The 21,627-nt window shown below is 41.2% G+C and overlaps 2 protein-coding genes across 5 annotated transcripts; both read left to right on the forward strand.

Annotated features, from left to right (window-relative positions):
- Positions 1 to 384: 384 nt before the first annotated feature.
- On the forward strand, positions 385 to 7,798 carry HYKK (hydroxylysine kinase). 4 transcript variants are annotated; one of them, XM_064517546.1, is made up of 6 exons: positions 385 to 653; positions 1,516 to 1,548; positions 1,825 to 2,168; positions 3,650 to 3,792; positions 6,306 to 6,489; positions 7,198 to 7,798. In XM_064517546.1, the coding sequence occupies exons 3-6, from the start codon at positions 1,832 to 1,834 to the stop codon at positions 7,659 to 7,661; spliced, it is 1,128 nt and encodes a 375-aa protein (XP_064373616.1). In that variant the 5' UTR covers positions 385 to 653; positions 1,516 to 1,548; positions 1,825 to 1,831; the 3' UTR covers positions 7,662 to 7,798. The 4 variants fall into 4 exon arrangements, with proteins under 4 accessions (XP_064373616.1, XP_064373617.1, XP_064373615.1 ...); XM_064517547.1 differs by having other exon boundaries at positions 385 to 649; XM_064517545.1 differs by lacking the exon at positions 385 to 653 and adding an exon at positions 1,042 to 1,407.
- Positions 7,799 to 8,000: 202 nt separating this feature from the next.
- On the forward strand, positions 8,001 to 18,822 carry PSMA4 (proteasome 20S subunit alpha 4). The gene is made up of 9 exons (XM_064517548.1): positions 8,001 to 8,152; positions 8,410 to 8,451; positions 8,773 to 8,815; positions 9,975 to 10,137; positions 11,494 to 11,571; positions 13,145 to 13,233; positions 14,166 to 14,296; positions 14,504 to 14,627; positions 15,202 to 18,822. Exons 2-9 carry the CDS (start codon positions 8,449 to 8,451, stop codon positions 15,354 to 15,356), a joined length of 786 nt encoding a protein of 261 aa, XP_064373618.1. The 5' UTR covers positions 8,001 to 8,152; positions 8,410 to 8,448; the 3' UTR covers positions 15,357 to 18,822.
- Positions 18,823 to 21,627: the final 2,805 nt, after the last annotated feature.

The following is a 21,627-nucleotide window of genomic DNA, read 5'->3' on the forward strand; positions in this document are numbered from 1 at the left end:
TAAATCTTGGGCCAGCCTCAGACTGGGAGAAGACCCTGAAATTTTTCTGGAGTGCTCTTGTGCTTGAAAAACTTCCCTGTGTGGTCTATTGGGGGAAAGGGGGAGAAGGCGCAGGTAGGTAAAAATATTTCTTAATAGTTGGTCAGTCATTATGTAGCAACTTCTGCTCTGAAACAGGCCAAAACAAAACAAAAACCCACAACACATCCAGGGAATTTGTCTTTTTTTTCTTAAAGAAACTGATTCCCTTTTGTAACTTCCCTATTGGATTAAAATAGTATTTTCAAATTAATGTCCTTAACAATACAATTAACATTGACATAGTGGGACTGACTGAGGAGTCTTAATAGCTGGTCCACCTTAAAAAAGAAATCTGGGTTTTACTTCAAGCCTTTTCTACTTCCTTTTTCTCAGATTGTAGTTCTGTGATATTGGGACCTTAAATACTGTGGAGTTTTGCTAATGTTTCCGTTAGGAATTCAAGAAGGAGATTTGTATTGGTCTAGAAGAAGAGTACAGAGTTTGGAGCAGGGAGGATTGTTGTAGCAATGTTTTAATGAGGTGACGCTCTCGTGGACTGCACAAGCGTTCTGGATGTGAACTCCGGTACGCTCCAAAGGACGTCCCGAGAAGGTGCCTCAAGTTTGTTGTAGGTAAATGACTTGCAATCAAAACATTCTCTAGAGTTTTTCATCTTGCATGCTGATAAAAGGATTTTTTTTTTTAATAATCAGATGCAAGTTTTATTTCTCTTTCTACAGCTATCAGTGGGAGCACTTTTTTGAGTGTTGCTTCCCTTTCTTACAGGGCAGGCATGTGCTTCTTTGCTGAAAATGGTGCATTTGTTAATTTTTTTTAACCCGTTACTTATAGCACATGTTTTAATGAGCCTCTGCATATATCTTTCAGCTAAGATTTAGATTGCTCGTTATAAATTAAGTGAAGATAGACTGTAAGAGGATATGAAGCATTAGCTCTAGGATCAAATCCTTTTCTCTCCCGCTGCGGGCGAGCTGTTGGCAGGCGCGTAGGCGAGCACTGCCGGGGGCCGGGGCCGCCGCGGGGCCTGCGGCTGGTGGTGGCTCCTCGCCCCGGCACAGCTCACGGCTGCCCCTGCCGCTGTCGGGACGCGGGCCCGTCGCAGGCGGCAGCACGAGCGGCAGCAGGAAAGCTGGCGCAGGCCCGGCACCGTGGCGGGCAGGCCGCGGCCCCCGCTGCAGCGAGGCTGGGGCTGCCCGGCCGCCGGGGAGGAGGGCCCGTCTCCCAAGCGGGCAAGGCGGCCGCTCTGTGTGTCCGGGGCAGGACGAAGGTCGGCGCTGCCTGCCGAGGGTCCAAGGTTTGCCGGTGCGTGCAGCAGCCGGAGCCCCGGAGCCGGTGAGAGCCGCAGCGTCGGGACGCGGTTGTTAGGTTTGTCGAGCATTTCTAGTATGGGAATTATGAAGGTTGTGACCTGGCAGAAAGATTATGCCTGTTTTAGCATTAAGCGCCCACTGAAATACTTCTCTTTTTTTGCAGGTTTCGGCCTGGAAGTTTTTGAATAGGAATTTGGTAAGTCTGTCCCTTAGGAAATCATTCCTGGTCACCAACGTGCCTGGTTGTGCTACTATTAACTAATAAAATAATGCTGGTTAATAAGCTGATCGCTTCTTGCTCAGGAAGGATTGAGCACATCTCTCCAGGTGTGTGAAATCAGGTTTGGCTCAAGTGTTTTTCCCCACTTACGAAGCACAGCAAACCTCTCCTGCGTCTGAACGCATTTTGTTGCAGGAATTCGTGCTCCTAGTGTCAGAAAACAGATCTTCCAGGGTGTTTCTTTTTTCCTAGAGACACAATGTCATCTGGAGATGGCTGCCAAGCGTTCACCAAACCAGCATTTGGTGAAAAGGAAGCGACTGAGCTGGTGGACAGAGTATTTGGGTTAAAGGTGTCCTGGATCCGGCCGCTGCCCAGCTACGACGACCAGAACTTCCACGTGCGCGTCTCGGGGAGCGCGGGGGCGCCTGGAGGCACCGACGAGTACGTCCTCAAAATCACCAATTCGGAGGACAGCCAGGAGCCCGACCTCATTGAAACACAGACCCAGGCCATGATGTTTCTCAGCGCTGAAGGCTTCCCTTCAGCTACGCCTCGTCTTACAAAAGACGGTAACGTCATGTCTCTGGTGTCAGGTGAGCACTGCGAGAACTTTTCTGCCCTATTATCACCTCTAGCTTGGCAGCAGCTTTGCTACGTGACGTGTTCGTCGTGGTACAACAAGGTGTTTGAATCAGTTATAGCCACCAGCCGTGTTCTGCTGTGTGGCACTGATGTAGATTGACGCTGCGGAAAGCTGTAATACTTGAGTGAGCGAGAGCGAGCTGCAGCAGAGCAGGAGGTTCCTCGCAGCCGCGCGGGTGCTCGGCTTCCTCACACAACGTTCGCTGTTCCCGGCAGCAGCAGTCTGGGACTTTCTCAAGTCTAAGTATAGATCCTGACCCACATCCCACATCGCTTTCAGGTTTTAAAATAGAGCTTCCCTGATGAAATAGCCGCTTTGGAGAGCAGAGATATCCTGCTGAGAACACCAGAGCTGTGCTTCCTCTCTGGGGAAAAAATATAAGGAATACAAGAAACCCCCGAGAGACTCTGGGCAGCCCTGATCACTGCTGATCAAGAGCAGCAGCGCTGGTGAGATCTGAGCACTGCTGGAAGCATCCCTAGGTGCAGGCTTGAAGCACAGTGCAAGACTGCTCACATTCCTGGCGGTTTCTAGCAGAGACCGGGCTGCAGCTGGTAGGGAAGGTGGAAAACGCAAAAAGGTCAAAGTATACCTTGGCTGTTTTTCCAGTTAATTTGTATCGACTGGTTTTCTTGATTTATTCATTACCAGCTATTTTGGCTTGGGAATTTACTGGCTGGACTGGTTGTAGTTGTAGCAAAATTGCACAGAAAGAATCTCCAAAATGGGATTCAAAATGTGATTATCTAAAGTAGAAACCCTTCATTTATTTTTATCCATTAAGGTATATGTATCATATGACCTATACGCCTAGCCATAGTAGTCCAAACTTAAAATACTAGAAGCCAAGCAAATTGAAAAGAGTAAGCATTAATTATGACAATACTCAGAAAATAACTTCAGAATAATTAATCTGAGAAAATGATGATTCAGCTGGATCTGACCCCACACAAGGAAAAAAGTTCATTGACGAAATCATGTTACAAATTATTAGACCATGGAATGGTGTAAAATACAGTTCTAGCCTATCTATGATGCCAGAATAAATTGCTTTAATAGTGCTTAAAATAAAAATGGTGTTGACCTTTTGCGTTCATTTTCACTATAACTTCCGTGCAAAAGTTGGGATCCCTGAGGCCGCTCCGCTACAAAACCGTGTAAGCGGACGTCTGTGGGCACTGGGCGATACCTGTTGTATGCAGACGCCATCCCAAGCATAAGGGCTCGGAGTCTGCCAGAAATTACACAAATGTTAAGATTTGCATATCCTTGTATAGCACTGGTAAATCAAATCTTTGTATGAAATCTGTTTTGTCAGCTACATGTGACTTCTTTTTTCTGCAGTAGGAGAAACCTTTTTTGCATCTTGTATTGACTAATACTCGGTAGCACATATTGAAGTGACTGACTACCTCTCTCTCTGCTTTTTAGGTACTGGATCTGGGAACAAAAAGTTCATGGTCAGACTGCTGACCTACCTGCCAGGTACACCTGTGGCAAAAATTGCTACAAATGCACAGATTTTGTATGAGGTTGGTAAGCTAGCTGCCAGTTTGGATAAAGCTCTCTCAGAGGTGAGTTTCTGTTGCTCCAGCCTCCCAAAGTCCATTCTCAATTAACTTCCCATTCATTATTTCTTCCTGTGCTTGCAGTCTGCTTTCCTGATCTGCAAAATTCAAGCTGGTGAATCTAGATGTCCGAGTTCAACTCATTTTCCAGGTGACAAGCTCCATGCTGTAACTGTGAAAGCTGATTGCTATTAAAGCATTTCCTCAGGTAGCATGACCAATTGGTGCTTGTGACAGGGTCTTGGAAATCCTTCTGCAATGTGATGTTGTATCAAGAAGAGGGAGATAAGGATTTTTTTAAATAAGCAAAGCTCATCTGTTTGGTGTTTCAAGCCTGGTGCATAAGGAGAGTAAACTCTAGGCTGCCCAAATCAGAAGTACATAAAGCTTCTTTACATAGAAGAATGTAAAGCATTGTTGTATAATGCACAAGTCAGAGAGGCACAACTGGCTCATGTATTATTTTGAACTCATTTTGACTTACTCCCTTTCTCCTGCTCATCAGGACTGTGACCATTTAACAGCAGTGGCAGTTAGTTCCCTTTCTATAATGCCAGCTGTCCTGATGAACAGAGACTTGTGACACTTCTCAGTTGCACTGTTTCTAGTCAAGTAATTTTAATGCAAAGTAAGTTCTTCCTTTACTCTGTAATTATACAGGGTTATAAAGCTGATAAATCAGCCAGTAATTAAGTTTGACGCATAAAAGAACTCTTGCATTATTTATTGCCTTTCATTAACCTTTCCTTCTCATGTTCTGGCTACTGGCTTCAGACAATTACGAAATGTGAATTGCCGGCTTTACTAACCACGTCCTTAAATTATAAGAGCACTTTTCAATTGGGAAAGATAATTTACTGTTGCTTTTTAACCACTGTGGTCATGCTCTTAGAACGTGATTGAAACCATTTATATAGACCAGCTAGTCTCAAAGTACGCCTGTGACTTGTCCTGCCAAGGAGGAAGTATTAGATGAGAGAGCAAATTTTTATGAGAAAGGCTCTGCATGCCCTTAGCTTATGAAACGTCAACAACCAAGGTTTGTAATTTTAAAGAAATAAAAATACCATTGTTATTGTTAAAATTTTAAAATATTGACACCAAAAGTAATACCTAGGGGAACTACAAATGACTGATCAGAAAATACAGCCTCTCTTTTTTTTCTGCCAGTTAATTTACTTTGTCCACGTGACAGCAAAGCAATGCACCATGCTTTCTGTGCACAGAACAGTCACTGCCACCGCTTTACTGGTTGGTTTCTCCTTTTGCTTGAATATGTCTCATCTTTTAAATGGAAATGAGTTTATGGCTTTATGGTGACAAGGGCTTGTGAGAATGTTGAGATCTGACTTTTTATTACCTTTCACACATGTGGCATCCCATTAATATCTTGCTGGAATATCTGATTTTGCCAGGGGTTGAAAGGGAAAACTGCAGTGGTTGCTCGCCAGAGGACATTCTTCCCAACAATGTGGTGCTTTTTGCAGCATTTGAGATCTTGTCACATGATTTTTGTTTTAATCTTGATTCTGTTCTTTACTTTCTCATACACAGTTCTAGTTTTCACCATCTTTAAGCTATCTATAAGTAAGACTCTTAATTTTAAGTATGGGTTTCCTTTTAGGAGGAAGACCGCTTCTCTAGTAGGAAAATCTTATATTTGCCCTACACACTGGTATTATCTGGCCTGAAAGCTGCCTTAATGAGCATTAGAGTGTTCCCGGATAAGAGTGGTATGCGGTGAGAGAGAGGCTTTTCCTCCCAGGGTGTAGTTGTCCAAAGAGAGGTTTAGGGCCTTGTTTGTTTAAAATATTTAGGCTACCTGAATGTACAAAGGCAAAGCAAACAGAGCTGATTTGGCTCTACTGTCGAGACAAATAAAATGAGATGCATGTAGCTTACTGGATGTGGGTCTGGGGCCTGTGTGTACTGCATGGACATTTGAGACCCTGTAGTAACTTTTCATAAAAATAACACTTTGTCCTGTATGTCTATAAAGTACTTCTGTCCTCAGCATTTTTGATTTACTACCTGATCCTAAGGCTTGACCCCAGAAGCTGCCACTTTTAAATGCAGAGAGTGTATCTGTGGCAGGCTCGCTGGCAGGTTCAGGGTCTCTCCTGCTTCGGCAGCTTTCTGTAGTGCCGGCTGCACGACCCCGGCACGGCCAAGGGTGCGACTCTAGCACTGGCAACGCCTCAAAGCCGCTACATACATGTCACATTGCAGAAATGTTGTGGGTTAATACTGATGTGAAATGATTTCAGTGATGAGTGATTAAGGATAATCTTTGTAACTGAAAAATGGGGAAAAAAGCAGTTTGGATGTAGATATTAAGGGACTCACCTTAATCAGCTTTCAAATTATTCTTTTACATGTTGACAGAAAATAAGTCAAAGTCATGCAGCTTTTCATCAGGAACCTGTTACAGTTAATGAGGGCTTTGAATCAAGGCCTTTAATCATAGGACGGGGGTATTTTATTTATGGCCTATTTTCTCTTGTGTTTTTTTTCCAAAGAAATTCCATCATCCATCAGCAAAAAGTCTGCATCGAGGGCAATTCATTTGGAACCTGGCAAATGTCCCTCTTCTAGACCAGTATGTTTATGCCTTGGGCCAGAACAAATATCGTGAAGTTGTGGAGCAAATTATTCAGCAATTTAAAGAGAAAGTAATACCAAAGCTAACCAGTTTTCGAGCCTGTGAGTATTTTATTCTTATTAAAATTATGTTGAACTGAGACACTGAAATTTTTTACAGGAGTTTGTGTCCATAGGAGAGGCACTATAAGCAAAAAATTGTTCCCTTTATCCATAGCACAGGCTGTGCTGAATAAACACAGTGCAGAACATGCCAGGAAGAATGCACTGCCCAGTACTGGTAGAGCCACGTTCAGTTCTTGATCTTTCTGCTGAGATTGCCTACAGTTAAGTTGATAATTTTCATGCTGTTGTATCAGCTTAATGAGAATATATGGAGCACACTCCTCCTTTTCACGAAGGTCCAAATAACTGTTAAATCATAATTTTTTTTGAATACGACTTGCATTAAATGATGACAATGATTTGACAGTGGAAAGCTCTGGGTTTGGAAAACATGTAGCATATCATAGGTTCCCCCAGAACAAAGTAAGATCTTTTAACATTCCTTTTATCAATTGCTATGTGGTCACCTGTCAGCGTTAATGGAATTGAGGTTCCTAGGAAGCAGGAAGGCTGTGAAAGACATGCGTCGTTACAGCAACACTGCCATGCTTGATGTTGAGGGAGACTAGTATGGTTTTGTACTCCAGTGTTAATTTGAGCCTCTACGCACATTTTCAGTGCTATTTCACTGAGAAATTGAAAACAAGTTAAAGATTCTGCTGTTTAATTATTGTTCAGTACCATTTTGGTTTCTTCTGTGTTTAGGTATCAATCATGGAGATCTTAATGACCACAATATTTTAGTAGACTCCAGCTCTGCTTCCCTCGAGACTCCTCAGTACAGAGTGTCCGGCATTCTGGATTTTAGTGACATGAGTTACGGTTATTACGTATTTGAAGTTGCAATAACTATCATGTACATGATGATTGAGAGCACGGATCCTCTGAGCGTTGGAGGGCATGTTCTGGCAGGGTTTGAAAGCGTCCTGCCACTGACAGAGGAGGAGAGAGCTGCTCTCTTTCTCTTGGTGAGCGGCAGGTTTTCGCAGTCACTTGTCATAGCAGCCCACACGGCCCTCCTGTACCCACAGAATGAGGAATACCTCATGGTCACAGCAAAAACTGGATGGAAACACTTGATGAAAATGTTCGAGGTGGGCCAGGAGGCTGTGGAGAAGATGTGGTTTGAGACTGCAAAGGCGTATAGGAGCCCTGGGCCTGCAGAGTAGAGGAGGAGCTGCTCGGTAACGCCCGACTGTACCTATGTATTAAACACTACGCTGCCTGTACTGCAACTTGTACCACCGAGGTGTTTCACTGTGTAACTGCAGGACGGTGATGACATCGCAGCACGTCCGATCTCGAACCACTGTGGTGCCTTTTTTCCCTGCTCCCTCAGGGGCTGCGGGCGCGGGGGGCAGCCGTTGCCGCGGCCCCGCCCCTGCGTCGCGCGGGCAGCCGTTGCCGCGGCCGGGCCCCGCCCCTGCGTCGCGCGGGCAGCCGTTGCCGCAGCGGCAGGGGCGGGCACGCGCGCGGGCCCCTCCCCCCCCGCGGCGCGCGGGGAAGCGGCCGCGCGGCCCCGCCCTGGCCGGCGCGCGGCACTGCGCAGGCGCGGCGGCCATTTCCGGCTCGGCGGCGAGGGTCTGGGAGCGGCGGCGGCGCCCGGCTCTTCCCCGCCCGACGGGCCCCACCTGCCCTCGCCGGCCCGGCCCGGCCCGCCGTGAGTGCGGACGTGGGGAGGGGGCCCGGGGCGGCGGGGCGCGCTGCTTCGCGCGGCGGGGGCGGCGAGGCCTTCGCCTGCCGCCAGGCCGGGCTGGGCCGGGGCGGGGATGACTCTGCACTGCGGCGGCGGGGGGGAGAGCCGGGCCGCGCCCGGAGCTGCGCGGCGGGTGGCGCTGCCGGGCTCGGCGGGGCTGCGGGCGGGGGCGGCGGGGCTGGGCGCGCGGCGGGGGTAACGTGCGCTGTCGTGTCTTGCAGGCCCGCTCCCCTGCGGTCCCGCCGCGCGCCTCGGGCACCATGGTGAGTGGCGGGGCGGTGCTGGCCGCGGGAGCGCTTCGCGGGGCGGCCCGAGGCGGCGGGCCGCGGAGGCGGCGGGCGTTTCGGGTGGGCCCTGGTCGGCCGGTGCGGGCGGAGGCTCGGAGGAAGGGTGGCAGAAGGGCGTCCGTGGAGGTGTGCGCTGTATGTCCGCTTTTCGGCCAAACCCAGATGTGTAGCGGCAGCAGCGTTACCTTCTCATCGTAGGCCCTAAGCTGAAGTCATTAAATGATTGCTGTATGTGGTTCAAAACCTTGTTTTCTCGCCAGAGAACGACAACAATTAACGGCCTTTTGCTTTTTACAGTCTCGAAGATATGACTCCAGAACTACCATATTTTCTCCGGAAGGTATCTTTAAACCTTGCCATTCAAATACTCTGAATGTTCTAGCCTACTCCCCAAAACTAAATAACAAACCATTTACAAGAAGGTTGGCTGTTTAAAACATGTTTCAGTCCCTGTGTGAGTTACATAAATCACACTTACCCCCTAGGAGTGGCACCGTGTTCTGTATGGCAGCCAAGAGTCAAAGTGGAGACTTTCAAATTTGTTTGTACTAATTCAAACAATGACGTAGTGAGTATACAGTTATACTCAGATCCCATCTCTCTCCCCCCTCCCCCCTTTTTTTGAAATCTTTCCCATTCATATTTTGAGTGTGGAGTGATGTTACTGCTTTTTGTGCTCACCTTAGAAAACTTACAGTGTCCTGCTGATACGATCACACTTATTCGTGTTATATATATGCGTACACTGAAATGAGTGCTTCCAAGCCATTCTTTCCTATTTCACAGATGGAGTTTGACTCAAAAATTCTAGTATATATATATTTATTTTGTGAACAGTGGTCAAAGGTGTGAATGAATTGGAGAATAGCATAAAACTTCTGTAGGGCACACACTTGTTTAGTACTTCTTAGAAGGTGAGTGAAGTAATGACTTGTTCTCTTAAATACTGACTGGGCCCTTAATTGATATGGAGTTAATATTCCATTCAGTAGCATTTTATGTAGTATTGAAAAACAGTGATGCTCCAAGAGCTTGTTTATATGGAGATAAAGGGAGCAACAATATTAATTTGGTTGTTATTGTGGGCTCAGCATAATGGTGCTCTTGGAACGGAACAGGAATGACTAGTTATTTGCATTATCTCTTGTTAAGGGCAGAGCACACAAAATACTGTCTTCAGTTATTGAAAATCCGTCTCATCTTATTCTACTGGAGCAGAATTTTGCAGATTATTATTAGATTAAGTATTGTTTTCTGTAGGAGGAAGGCTTTTTTCTACATCGACGGTACCCCGTGTACTACTTCATCAAAATTGTAGATTTTCTTTCCCAATTCCTTTCTCCTTTTCAACAAGTTAATTCACTAGCAACCAGTAACAGACTGAAGAACTAATCCTGGGTTGCACAATGAGCATCTGTCAAACTCTTACTAATTTAAGTTGCTTTGTTTGATTGGTCCTGTTCAGTATTACTTTGTTACTGATAGAAATCCTCTTCTAGGTCGCTTGTATCAGGTTGAATATGCCATGGAAGCAATTGGACATGCAGGTACTTGCTTGGGAATTCTAGCAAACGATGGTGTTTTGCTAGCAGCAGAGAGGCGCAACATTCACAAGCTTCTTGATGAAGTCTTTTTCTCTGAGAAAATATACAAACTTAATGAGTAAGTTGAAATGATGATCGGGATCCGCTGATGTTATCGGTAGTAAAATACTGTTGTCATTCCAACATTTTAGCATTGAACCGGGTTTTAAGTGCTCAGCATTTATTTTGTTCTGTGTTTTTGACAAGTGTGATTATTTGTCACTGTTCATTTTAATAGTTCTCCTCCTAAAATGGAAACACCACATTTTTTCTTTAAAAGAGAATTTTCCAGGTGGAATAATCTAGGCTGTGTTATTGTATTACTGTTAAATTGGGAATTCCCAGTTTTGCAAAATACCATGGGAGGGGAACTGAAGGATACACAAAAAATCCTATACTGTATTGGCTCAGCATCCTTTTCTAAGTCTTCCCTTTCCCCCCCACCCCAAAGGTAAAATGAATTAGGTAAAGCACACCTTAGCTTTCTTCCTACAACTGTAGCAGAGGTGATGCATCTCCCTGTTTTTAACCTCTTTTTAGTGCTCTAGAAGTTAGATTTGTGATGTCAGAGCAAACAGCATTGTAGGTTATGTCCTTTTGTATATAGGAGAGGTAGAGCTTCAGCCCTGCTATATGTGGAACATAAATAGCTTTTCATCCTGTCAGCCTCCCTCTTCTGTGTTGGTCTTGAAAGCAGCTAGAACTGTAGGAAGCACTGGATTTTCAAGGAGGTTGAATAACAGTGCACTGGAATGGTTGCCTAGGCCAGCTGTTACCTCTCCTAAAACTTAAGCCTGGGTTATTTTTCTTGAATCCTTTCTGAATAGTGAATATTTTATAGTAACTTCAGATTCAGCAAAAGAGATGTAAAATTAAAAGCTAGCGAAACAAGGACATTCTGCTGAAAATTAAGAGCCAGGTGTTTGATTCATTTTCAGCTAAAGCACTTATTATTTTTACCATCAAATCAAGATCACTAAGTTTGAGTTACAAGAACGAGATGTGTCAATCAGCAACTTCCACTGAAGGTCCATCACACACTGTATGGCTGCTTTAGTAATCAGATGTGCTGTGTGTGTCGGCTGGCCTCCAGATAGGTTCTGTGTGTAGCCAGTGGCTCTTGTGAAGATGTTCAGGATCTTGTTGGTATCTAGAACTCAGTTGTCTCTGGCATAATCCTTCTCTCAGAACCATGCGTGTAACTAACGCACTGACAGGCTCACTTTGCTGTCCACCTGTGCTCTTACGAAATGGTTACATAATGTTTTTGGTGTAACCTAGAGGCAAGAGCTTATGAACCTGTCTTGTATGGCAGCTGAGTAGTTTTGATGTGAAAAGCCCAGCAGTAGTTATTCTGCTTAAAACACTGCATGAAGACATGACTATTTCTCAGAGATTGATAGGAGTCCAATTAATCTGTATGCTTATACTACAGGGATATGGCTTGTAGCGTTGCTGGGATAACTTCAGATGCCAATGTTCTAACAAATGAACTGAGACTGATTGCACAGAGGTAAGTTTGCTGATAATCATGTCATTTTACTTGACTGGGATGTCAGATGTAGTTCTTTATACGTATTAAATCAAAATGAGTATGCACTTAGTAGAGTTAGATGTTATTTGAAATAAAACAGCTAGATTGAAGAAGTTTAAACTTGGGAACTTGTTTTTTTTGCTAAATGAAGTATCACGATATTTGTTAGCAAATTGAACTGCAGAATCTTACTATTTTATAATTCTTATAACATTGCGCATAATGAGAATAGAATAAGGCTTTTTATATACTAGTCTTATGGGGAAAAGGTTATGAAATGTTGGAACAATGTTAATAGGCAAATATATTTAGAGGGTTTTTGAAGAAAATGGAGAGCAGGAAAGAATGGTTGATCTGCATTTTACACTGCTAAATCTCAGTCTAGATGGCTGCAGTTTATTTCTGAGTTTCCATGTGTTTTGATTCATCTAGTAGTAGACAGTATCATTTTCCTCTGTACATTTATCAGACATAGTAAGTAACTTAATCTGGTTTACATCAATTGAAGCCTTACATAGAAGCTTTATGCTGCTGAAATTTCAATATAGTTATTGTTAATATGTTAAATGAGATGCTTTGATTTAGAAATGTGCCTCTTCATAGGAACACCTTTAACACCTGCATTGGGATGAAATAGGATTGCCAAAGACTGATTCTAAAATAAGCAGGTTTCCATTGTGGAAATGTTTGTATATAACCATTTCTTCTTCTGATTGCCTTATGGAATGTAAGGCTGTGGAGTCCACTTCTGTATGTTTCCCTCTTGTTCAGTGCATGCTTGGCTGTGCACAAGATGGTTCATTACTCTTACAAACTTACAGCTGTCTTGTCACTCTAAATTCAAAGTTATAAGCAGCTGTTCTTAACTACTTCTTAATGTTCAAAATACATCCTTTTGTCTCTCACAGCTGACTACTGTCTGTTTCTCTGTTATAATACTACTTTAAATGCTCTTGTTTTTTAAGCAAAACATCTTGCTTTTAAGCAGAAGGGTCTCTTGCTGTTCTTTTGTATCTTTATCGTGCTCTATGGCTGTTTTTGCAGATTACTATTTGCTAGCTGTACTAAAATAGGAATTTGCACCTGATTTCTTACATTTATAAGTGAAATGATAAAATGAAGACTTTAAGTGACTGCTTTTCATTGAGTCTTTCAAAATAATATTGGCATATATTTTGCAATTGATTTGTCTTGCAACAGTGGCTAGGGACTTGTTCTTTCCCACCTAACTGGTAGTTGTTTCTCTTGTCGTGAAGACTATGAACATACACTCAAATGCATTTTAGCAAGTTTCTATTTGCCAGTCAGCTGAGCTACTGTTAGATCCCTTGCTTTCTTGGAGTAAAAGTACAGCTTCTTCTGAAGATAGAGACTGCTTACTAGAATCACAGTATACTGGCAACTTAAGCGTGCACCAACTTCGCATTCTGGAATTTGCATTTTAATTCTAAAAGAAATTGAATGGAGCTATTATTGGTTCTATTTCTGTTATTTACTGGGATTATGAAGTCAATGAGAGAAGTTATGGAAGATGGTTTCTTTTCCACACTAGGTATCTGTTACAATACCAGGAGCCTATTCCTTGCGAACAACTGGTAACAGCACTGTGTGATATCAAGCAGGCTTATACACAGTTTGGAGGTAATGAAGTGTAATGAGACACTGTGATTCTAAATGTCTAAAGAATTATTCTGTTATATAATCTGAAACATTCGAGTCTCTGGACAGTTCAACAAAATTCTTTGGTAACATGTTATACCTGGAAGAACAGTAGGAAAATTTAAGTCATGAGGTCACAGTGGTGATTAGTTATAAACTTCTGTTTTGCTAGTGAAGATGGTTTTCAGTCACTGAGAAGTTGATGGCTAAGATTCAGGCCAATGGCATAGGCTGCTTTGAATGCTCTTGGATATAGTGAATGCCTTCAAAAAGACTGGCAGAAAATAGTTTAATACAAAATATTTTAAAATTTTGGGCCCATCCATCATAATAGGAAAATGAATCACAAGTAAGGCTTCCTGCTACAGGTATGAGTGTGTCAATATCATAATTCTTTAAAAAAAGAATCCACAGAAGTGTGTTATCAACATCTTAGGAGATGATAAGTAGTGTTCCTTAATTGTGTTTTTTCCTGGTAATAGCAAAGTGTTACAACACAGATTTCTAACAAAATGGTCATTCTGGTATTTTATGCATCTGTAGTGTGAAGGAACGACCTTTTAATGTACCTGGCTTTTGAAGCTGTCAAGTTACATGCTTTCAAAGTCATGTGCTTTAAAAACTAAGTTTTGAATTAAGATCCTGAGATGATAAATTCCATTTGTAGAGTTAGAAATGAGCTGCTATTAGGGTTAAATGAAATAAACCTCTGCTAGATTTTTTTTTTTCCTTGTGACTCAGAAATACACTAGAAGTACTTGCAGTAGTGCTTATCGCAAGTAACAGAAGTGCAGAACAGTATTAAATCCTAGTTCACAGGAATGGATTTGAAAAATGAAATCAAAGAAAATAATTGTCACTCATGACCAATCTTGTTGCTAAATTTAGATCGCTAATAGTATTCTTTTCAACAGGAAAACGTCCTTTTGGTGTTTCATTGCTGTACATTGGCTGGGATAAGCATTATGGATTTCAGCTGTACCAAAGTGATCCTAGTGGAAATTACGGAGGGTGGAAAGCTACATGCATTGGGAATAATAGTGCTGTAAGTTCTGTTCTTTCCTCTCAAAAAGTAAAGCAGAACAAAAATATGCAAATTGCACTGTACTAACTGAGCTCAATTGTTGATTCATAGATAACCATAGCAATACTAGTATTACTCATCTTAATGGCTTTGATATTATCTGACAGAAAAGCAAGTTATTGGTTGGTTGCACAAAGATACCGTTTTAATTTTCTGTGACGTTCATAGGCAGCTGTGTCAATGCTAAAACAAGACTACAAAGAAGGAGAAATGACCTTAAAGACTGCACTTGCATTAGCCATTAAGGTTCTAAACAAAACCATGGATGTTAGCAAACTCTCTGCAGAGAAAGGTAAGCATTTCTTTAGTATCAGAGGAGGTAATGTCCTTTGCTTAAAAAAAGAAAATGCGCTGAATGCATACATACTGCATGTGGCTTACTGGATTTTGTGTGGTTCCCCCTGCTCCTACCCCCACCGCCAAGTGACAGCTAGTGTTGGCATGTCCTTAGAAGAATGATACGTAAAAATCAGCTACTTGAGTGGTTCTTGAAGATGCAGCAGCTCTCAGCCTTAACCTTGCAAATGGGCATACAGATGACTTAGCTGAAGATGATCTGCCTTGGTTAGCTGCAGAGGCTAGACCACAGCTTAGGAGTCACAGTTAGGCCACGTTGGTGTGGTAGCGGAAATGGCAAAGTGCCTGGTAGAAGAATCACTGGAGAGGTATTAATGTGCTGCTTGTGCATGCTGCTGCAGAAGAGAACTGCTGCCATCTGGCTCGCCAGTCAAGCTTTTTTATTTAAGCAGAGTCAGGACAAGAACCTTCTGCTTCATTGTCAGTTGTAACAACAAATCTTACCCTTCTGATGGTCATTCCGTCAAAAGGAAAAAACATAATGCTGCTGTGTGTTCCATATATTTCAGTTGAAATTGCAACACTGACAAGAGAGAACGGAAAGACGGTAATAAGGGTTCTGAAGCAAAAGGAGGTGGAACAGTTGATAAAACAACATGAGGAGGAAGAAGCAAAAGCTGAACGTGAAAAGAAGGAAAAAGAACAAAAAGAAAAGGATAAATAGCATATGAAATCAAGTGTTCTGTAGATAGTATAGGACCTGCTTCAGTAAAAGATAATCCGGATTTCTGTTTCGTAGAAGCCTACAAATATGCCATGGAGGACCCAGAAGTACTCTTGATGAGCCAGGTCCTTAATCATCATTCAGATAATTAGTTTACCACTCCTTACACTGAACAATAATTGCTTTAATTCTTGAACACTCTATTTCTTTTGTCTTTATTTTTTATTATGGAATAAAATTAAGAAGAAGAGTGATGGGTGTCTTTATTTCCTCAGTAATACCTGGATATGTACAACTTTGAAAGAATTAGTTGCTTTCAGGTATTAAAACAAGGTATATGCTAGTTGGTAAAGAAGAAATATGGTGTTATAATTGTTAGAATTTTATGTGTATGTGTGAGCTTTTCTTTTAAAGTAGTGAAAAGGGCTCCTAAGTTCTGAAAATCATTTGTGAGGTGTTTTCACAAATGCAGAATTAAAGTGTGCTGGCATGCCTAGTTTTAATTTTGGCCAATTTTGTTCTCTAACAGGCTATGTCAAGCTGATGTTCTTAAAAGCAGTAGTGTTTTGAACATGTCCTGTAACAAACATGTTCAGTTTAACATAGCCTTTCACGAGTGTATGTGTTTTCTAAGAAATTAGTCATATCACACTAGCTATATTCACACAAGTTAGAAAGACATTTTACAAAGGCCACATGAAAATGTTTCGCTATCTGTATAGTACTCTTGTCAACATACAAAAAGTTAAATGAAATGTTTTGGCATGTTTTTAGGCCATGTTGACTATTTTGCATTTTATCTTGAAAGGAAAAAGGAATGTTTTATATTCTTTAGTTTAATGTTGCTGCTATTTCCCTAAGGAATTTAATTCCCTTTTCTAAACTGTTGTCTGTCAGAGAATCAAACATTTAATGACTTGGGAAATCATAGTATTTGTGCATAAACTAGAAATTTGAATATTTTTTTGTTCATTTTGTCCCTGTCCCTCTGCTGAATGCAAAATAATTCATACTATGATTTTGAGATGAAGTAAAATCTCTTCTAGTTCTGAGGAAAATGGATCTAGAATTAGTTAAGGTGATGTAAACAATTTACGGAACCTTATCTTGCTCCCTTTGAGTTAGCAAAAGCAGACTGAAAATCTCACCTCGGTGACATTCTTAATTGAGAGAGGCTTTATCTGCTGAACTTCAAATTGTGGTAAATGGTGATTGGGACACACTCCTTGTGACTGAGCCTGATTATGTCTATACTGTAGGATTTTTTTTTTACTCTAAAGGAATCTGGTGTTTACAGGATTTCATATGACCACTTAAAGAAATTGAGTAAATGCATACCGTATTTTATTATAATTACCCCAGCCACTTTTGTCTGATAAAACGTGCTTTGCCCAAATGGCCAGGAATTATCCTTAGTCTCAACAAAACCTGGTTTTGATCTCATTGCTGTAAGATTCACTGTTGAGAAGAAGAATCTGACTTGAGGTGTCTGTGCTGCAGCTTGCATAGTTACAGCATGCTCACTTTGGTAGCCTCTGGGCGGACAGTGGTGTGCGGTGACATGGGTTCTGTGCAGGCTGCAGCGCCTGCTTGTTAACTTTGTAAGTCTCAGTGCAGGACAATTGCTTTAGTCTTTGTACTGTACTTAGACTGTACATAACCAAATTTGTAGTCAATACAGGTTAGACTGAGTTTTATTTGTGCCTTGTGCAAAGGTAGATCTTTATTTTCAAATAGTAACATAGGAGTGATATTTCATGTAACAAGTCCTGAACAGTTGCAGTCAACATGCAGTGAGGAAGTTTTAATTTCCATTATAAAGTGTTGTTAAATACCTCAAGCTCTGTTTTTATATATATTTAAAAAAAAAAGTGCTCAATTTCCTTTTGGTTTTTGATACTATGAATGCAATATATCAGCACCCTTGCCGATTTCTAGATGATTCATGATGGTTGTTATGTAAAGTACTTGGAATATGTCCTAAAAGCAGCAATGCCAAAACGGACTTTTTTAACTTTGTCAGAGATCACTTGAAAGAAAATGTGGTAAACTTCAGCAGTGCTTTGTATACTTGTCTTCTGGCAATCCATTAGAGCAGTTAAGTCTGGGTTCATCAATGTATATAAATCACACAAGGCAATCCATTTAGTGTACTAGTAGAAGTATTATTAATAGTTTAGGATATGTATTTACTAAACTTTTTTCTTAAATAATTCTGTTTCTAACAATTAAAGAGGGGAAAACAAATACGTTTGGGGTTTTGTTTAAAGAATTACCAATAGTATTCTTTGCCAAACACAGCATCATTTGCTGGTAAAGGAGAGCTTTTCAGATACTGTAATAACCTAACCGGCGAATGATTTAAATATATTTCTAATCTGTACTCGGTTATGTATGGAAACATAGTGAAAAGCTGTGTAGTTACACTACATTTTAAAACATTTTTATGTAAATGTTTTATTTACAAAAAATAAGAATATTGTGAAATATTTTAAGTGTAATCTCTGAACAGTAATTATCAGTTTAATTCAAAAAGTGCTGACTCCACTGAGTGCCATTACTAGCTTATTGTGAGAAGAGTCTCACTACTGCCTTGGAATAGACAAGTAACTGTAACATTTCCAATATGCTGTACAGTAGGCACTCATCTAAGATGTACAGTAATGTTCTAAACTAGATTTAATTTCTGATTCTTGGCTGTATTTGAACCTAGGACAGTAAACAGATGCTGGAGATCTTTTATTGACTAGAATCTTCTGGGGATATCCTTACACTAATTCAAGTTTCTTACCTGTTTTTCCTAGGAATAGAGCAGTGTTTGACTGCGTAGGCCTCTTGTGTAGTTTCTAGCTTTGTGTAAAAAAAAAAAAAAAAAAAAGAAAAAAAACCAAAAAAAAAACACACCACCATACTGCCTGTGCCTTTTCTGGGAGTAACTTGGGGATAAGTCGTAAGAACAGAAAAATGATTTTGGCGATATGTTTGAGTTGTCTTTGCTAATCAAAATGATCTTCCTATTCTTTGTATGTTTATTTTTGGTGTATGTAGTGGGAAGAGTTTATAATATGTTACATAAGTATTTCAACTATTTAGCTGTTGCTGTGGATTAAATGTTATTTTAACACCAGAACTTCATGTGGTGCTGTGGAAGGTGACAGATTTTTCAAATTAGGTAAAAGTATTTACTTGAAACTGCTTGCATAATAAGTTGTTAGTAAATTTAAAGACTGGATAGTTTATATCTCATTTGAGTGCATGATAGAACTTGTTAGGACAAGTATTCACAAATAAATTGTCCTAATAAACTGTAATGTATTTTGTTATTCTAAGTAGTTTAAGAGATATAATGAAACTAATGCTTCTCCAGTAATATCTGTGTTGTCTCTTGCATCTGTCATTGTTAAAAAAGTCAGCTTGTTCTCTAGATGATTATACTCTGTTCAAATAAAGTCAAATTAACTTTTAAGGCTACTTCATATATGACTTACTGTATTGTGCACTGAAAGACAAAAGATTCCTTTAGATGCACTTCTTGGTTCACCAAAATAGTTTTACTTGGCATGAAGTTGTAAAAGCATGCAAATTAAGATGATAAGCCAAGGAGTTGTATATGTTAAATTTCAGACTTCTGTTTTGTTCTGGATTCCCAATGTAATTATTTATTCTTTCTGTTAACAATCTTGAAATAGGGACAATAGTCCTCTTTCCCTGTGCTGTGAGAATAAATAAAGTAATGATTACAAATTGTTCAAATGCAATGGTTTTAGAGACCACAGAAGTACACGATATACAGATGATATACAGTTAAGTGAATAACAAGACATCTAAGTCCAAACAATTAATGCATTCATAATTCATACAAGAGAAGATGCTGTAGCTTCAGACTAGACTGTCCCTGCTGCGATTTTAAAAATTGTCTTGCATATGCTTTAAAACATATTAATAGTCTCCATTATTTTTGTAGTAAAAGATGTCCTCCTTTTCAAGTTTTAATTGCAGTTATTTCTATTACAATATGAAAGATGCTAAAATAACTTTTCTGAAAGAACTGAGAATACCATTCACTAGTTATATAGCTCTTGGCTTTAATTAGGAGAAAACTCGGTTTCACCGAAATTTTTCAAAGCATTTCTGATTTTACAAATAGAACTGAGCAGCTCGCTATTTTTATCTGTGATTAATCTGGCAGTTGGCTTTCAAGTTAAAGTACTCTTCACAGTAAAAGCTGCCATCAGCCAATTTACTCGAGATTCACAGAGGATCCTTGAGTGAGGCCTTCTGATGTCAACCTCTGAGAAGGACCCAGTGAAAGATAGCAGAAATTACTCTTGTAATTGTTTTGGATTTCACGTAATGATAAGTATTAAGCTTAGCATGCTGCTGTTAGCATTCACACTCTGCTCCAAGTTCAAAGCTGCAGGAAAAAATGGTTTCTTTCTTATAACTGTTGTTTTCTATAATGATGATAATACAACATAATGTGTGCCAGATGACACTACATAGTGATAAATATTTTATGTTGGGCATGTAACCTAGACAGTTTAATGCTTTTATGTCTTGCAGCATCTGTTTTGCCCAGCTAGGACCCATCTGCAAAGAAATTCATGGTTATGTAATAAAACCAGTTCGCTATGTCCTGCACATTTGTGTGGCAACTATGTTTAATGCTGTTAACAAGGCATTATGGCTGGAAAATGCATTCAGTGTAATGCACATATGTTAATAGAAATACAGATTTTTCATGACAGCCTGAAGTTAGGAATACCAGGTGCAGTGCAATGGTAGACCAGTTGCAAAAAGTACAGCTTTGGAAGTTTGACTAAAAACATTGCCCTGTAATTTTGGGGGTAGTCAGAAAATAACAAATCTCCAGTGTATCACAAAGGAATATAATGCGTTTTTTTGTGCCATGTTTTGGGCTAAAATACAGGCTTTTTTTACTCCAGAATCTTGGTTTGACCACTGCATGTGCACCGAGAATTTCAAAATAGGAGTCAAACACCGCATCCTTTAATACATGTTTTGACTGTGGAGGGCGTGCAGTACACAAATGGGTTCTCAATACATAAAATGACCGCGTTTGCTGCAGAGCCTCCTAATCAATACGTGACAATAGTGCGCTGGAAGAAATGACTCTGTAAGCAACCTTTTTTTAGATGGTGTGTGCTGCCTGTATTATGCCTTGCACAGACACGTACAACCTAAATATGGCTGCAAGAAGATAAGGCAATGAAGAGAAATTAAAAATGTAAAGGGGGATTAAAATGCTTGAGTACTCTTGTGATTATTAAAAAGATTCATGCTGTATACAAATAGATGCATTATTTTTCTAGTCTATAAAATACTTGGTATCAAATAATTTTGATAACTGACAGTATACATAATGAAATTACTACTTTGCATAAAGCTAATTTTAGGAAGGTACAAAGTTGTTAAAAATGATCCGAGCTGAATAAGGTTCATTATTTCCGGGGAATCTGGTATCTAGCGCTTTTTATGTAGCAGCTGACAAACTTTCTATAAAGCCATTTAACCCATCCTTACGCACTCTTCTCTAAGTGTAAAAATGTTATCAAACAGCACCTTAAATGTAAAATAACGCATCGCTTAATGGCAGGTGCTCCTGTTTTCTGTGACAACATGTACATTTACGTTAGGATGGTTTCGGAAAAATCACTAATTATATTTCACAGTTGGTGTACTTCAAAGTTTCCTTCCTAAAACTTACCTGATACAGAGAAAAAGTCTTTTTTGTATTGATCATTCATTGTATATATATAATGTGCATACAGAAGTAAATATCCTAGGTCTTTTTAGCTTGCGTTTAGTTTATTTAATTTCAATGAAAAGTTCCCACTCTGATTCAGAAACTGAAAAATGGAGTAAGGAGATGCAAGTTACGATTAGTTTAGAGGCGCGTTCAGTCCGCGGGAAGGCGGCCCCTCCCCGGCGCCTGGCTCAAGGGAAGCGCGGCCCTGCCTGAGGTGGGCTTTCTCTCACGGGGAAACGGTCGCCCGCGTCGCTTTGCTGTCGTTCTTTGCCGTTTCTCTCGTGGCGGCGGGTCCCGGGGGCGGGGCGGGGCGGGGCGGGCGCCCGCGAGCCCAGCTGACGGGAAACCCGCCGCGAGGCTGCTGCAGGGGCAGCGGCGGTGACCCCCGCCCGTCACCCGCCCGCCGCCGCCGCGGGACGCGCTCGCGGGGAGGCAGCGCCCCGCCCCCCCCAACGGCTCCCGCCGCGCGCGGGGCGGGGGGGGTGTCGCTCGCGCCGTTCC

The sequence above is a fragment of the Dromaius novaehollandiae genome, chromosome 10 (genome assembly GCF_036370855.1).
Source record: "Dromaius novaehollandiae isolate bDroNov1 chromosome 10, bDroNov1.hap1, whole genome shotgun sequence".
NCBI classification, from domain to species: domain Eukaryota; kingdom Metazoa; phylum Chordata; class Aves; order Casuariiformes; family Dromaiidae; genus Dromaius; species Dromaius novaehollandiae.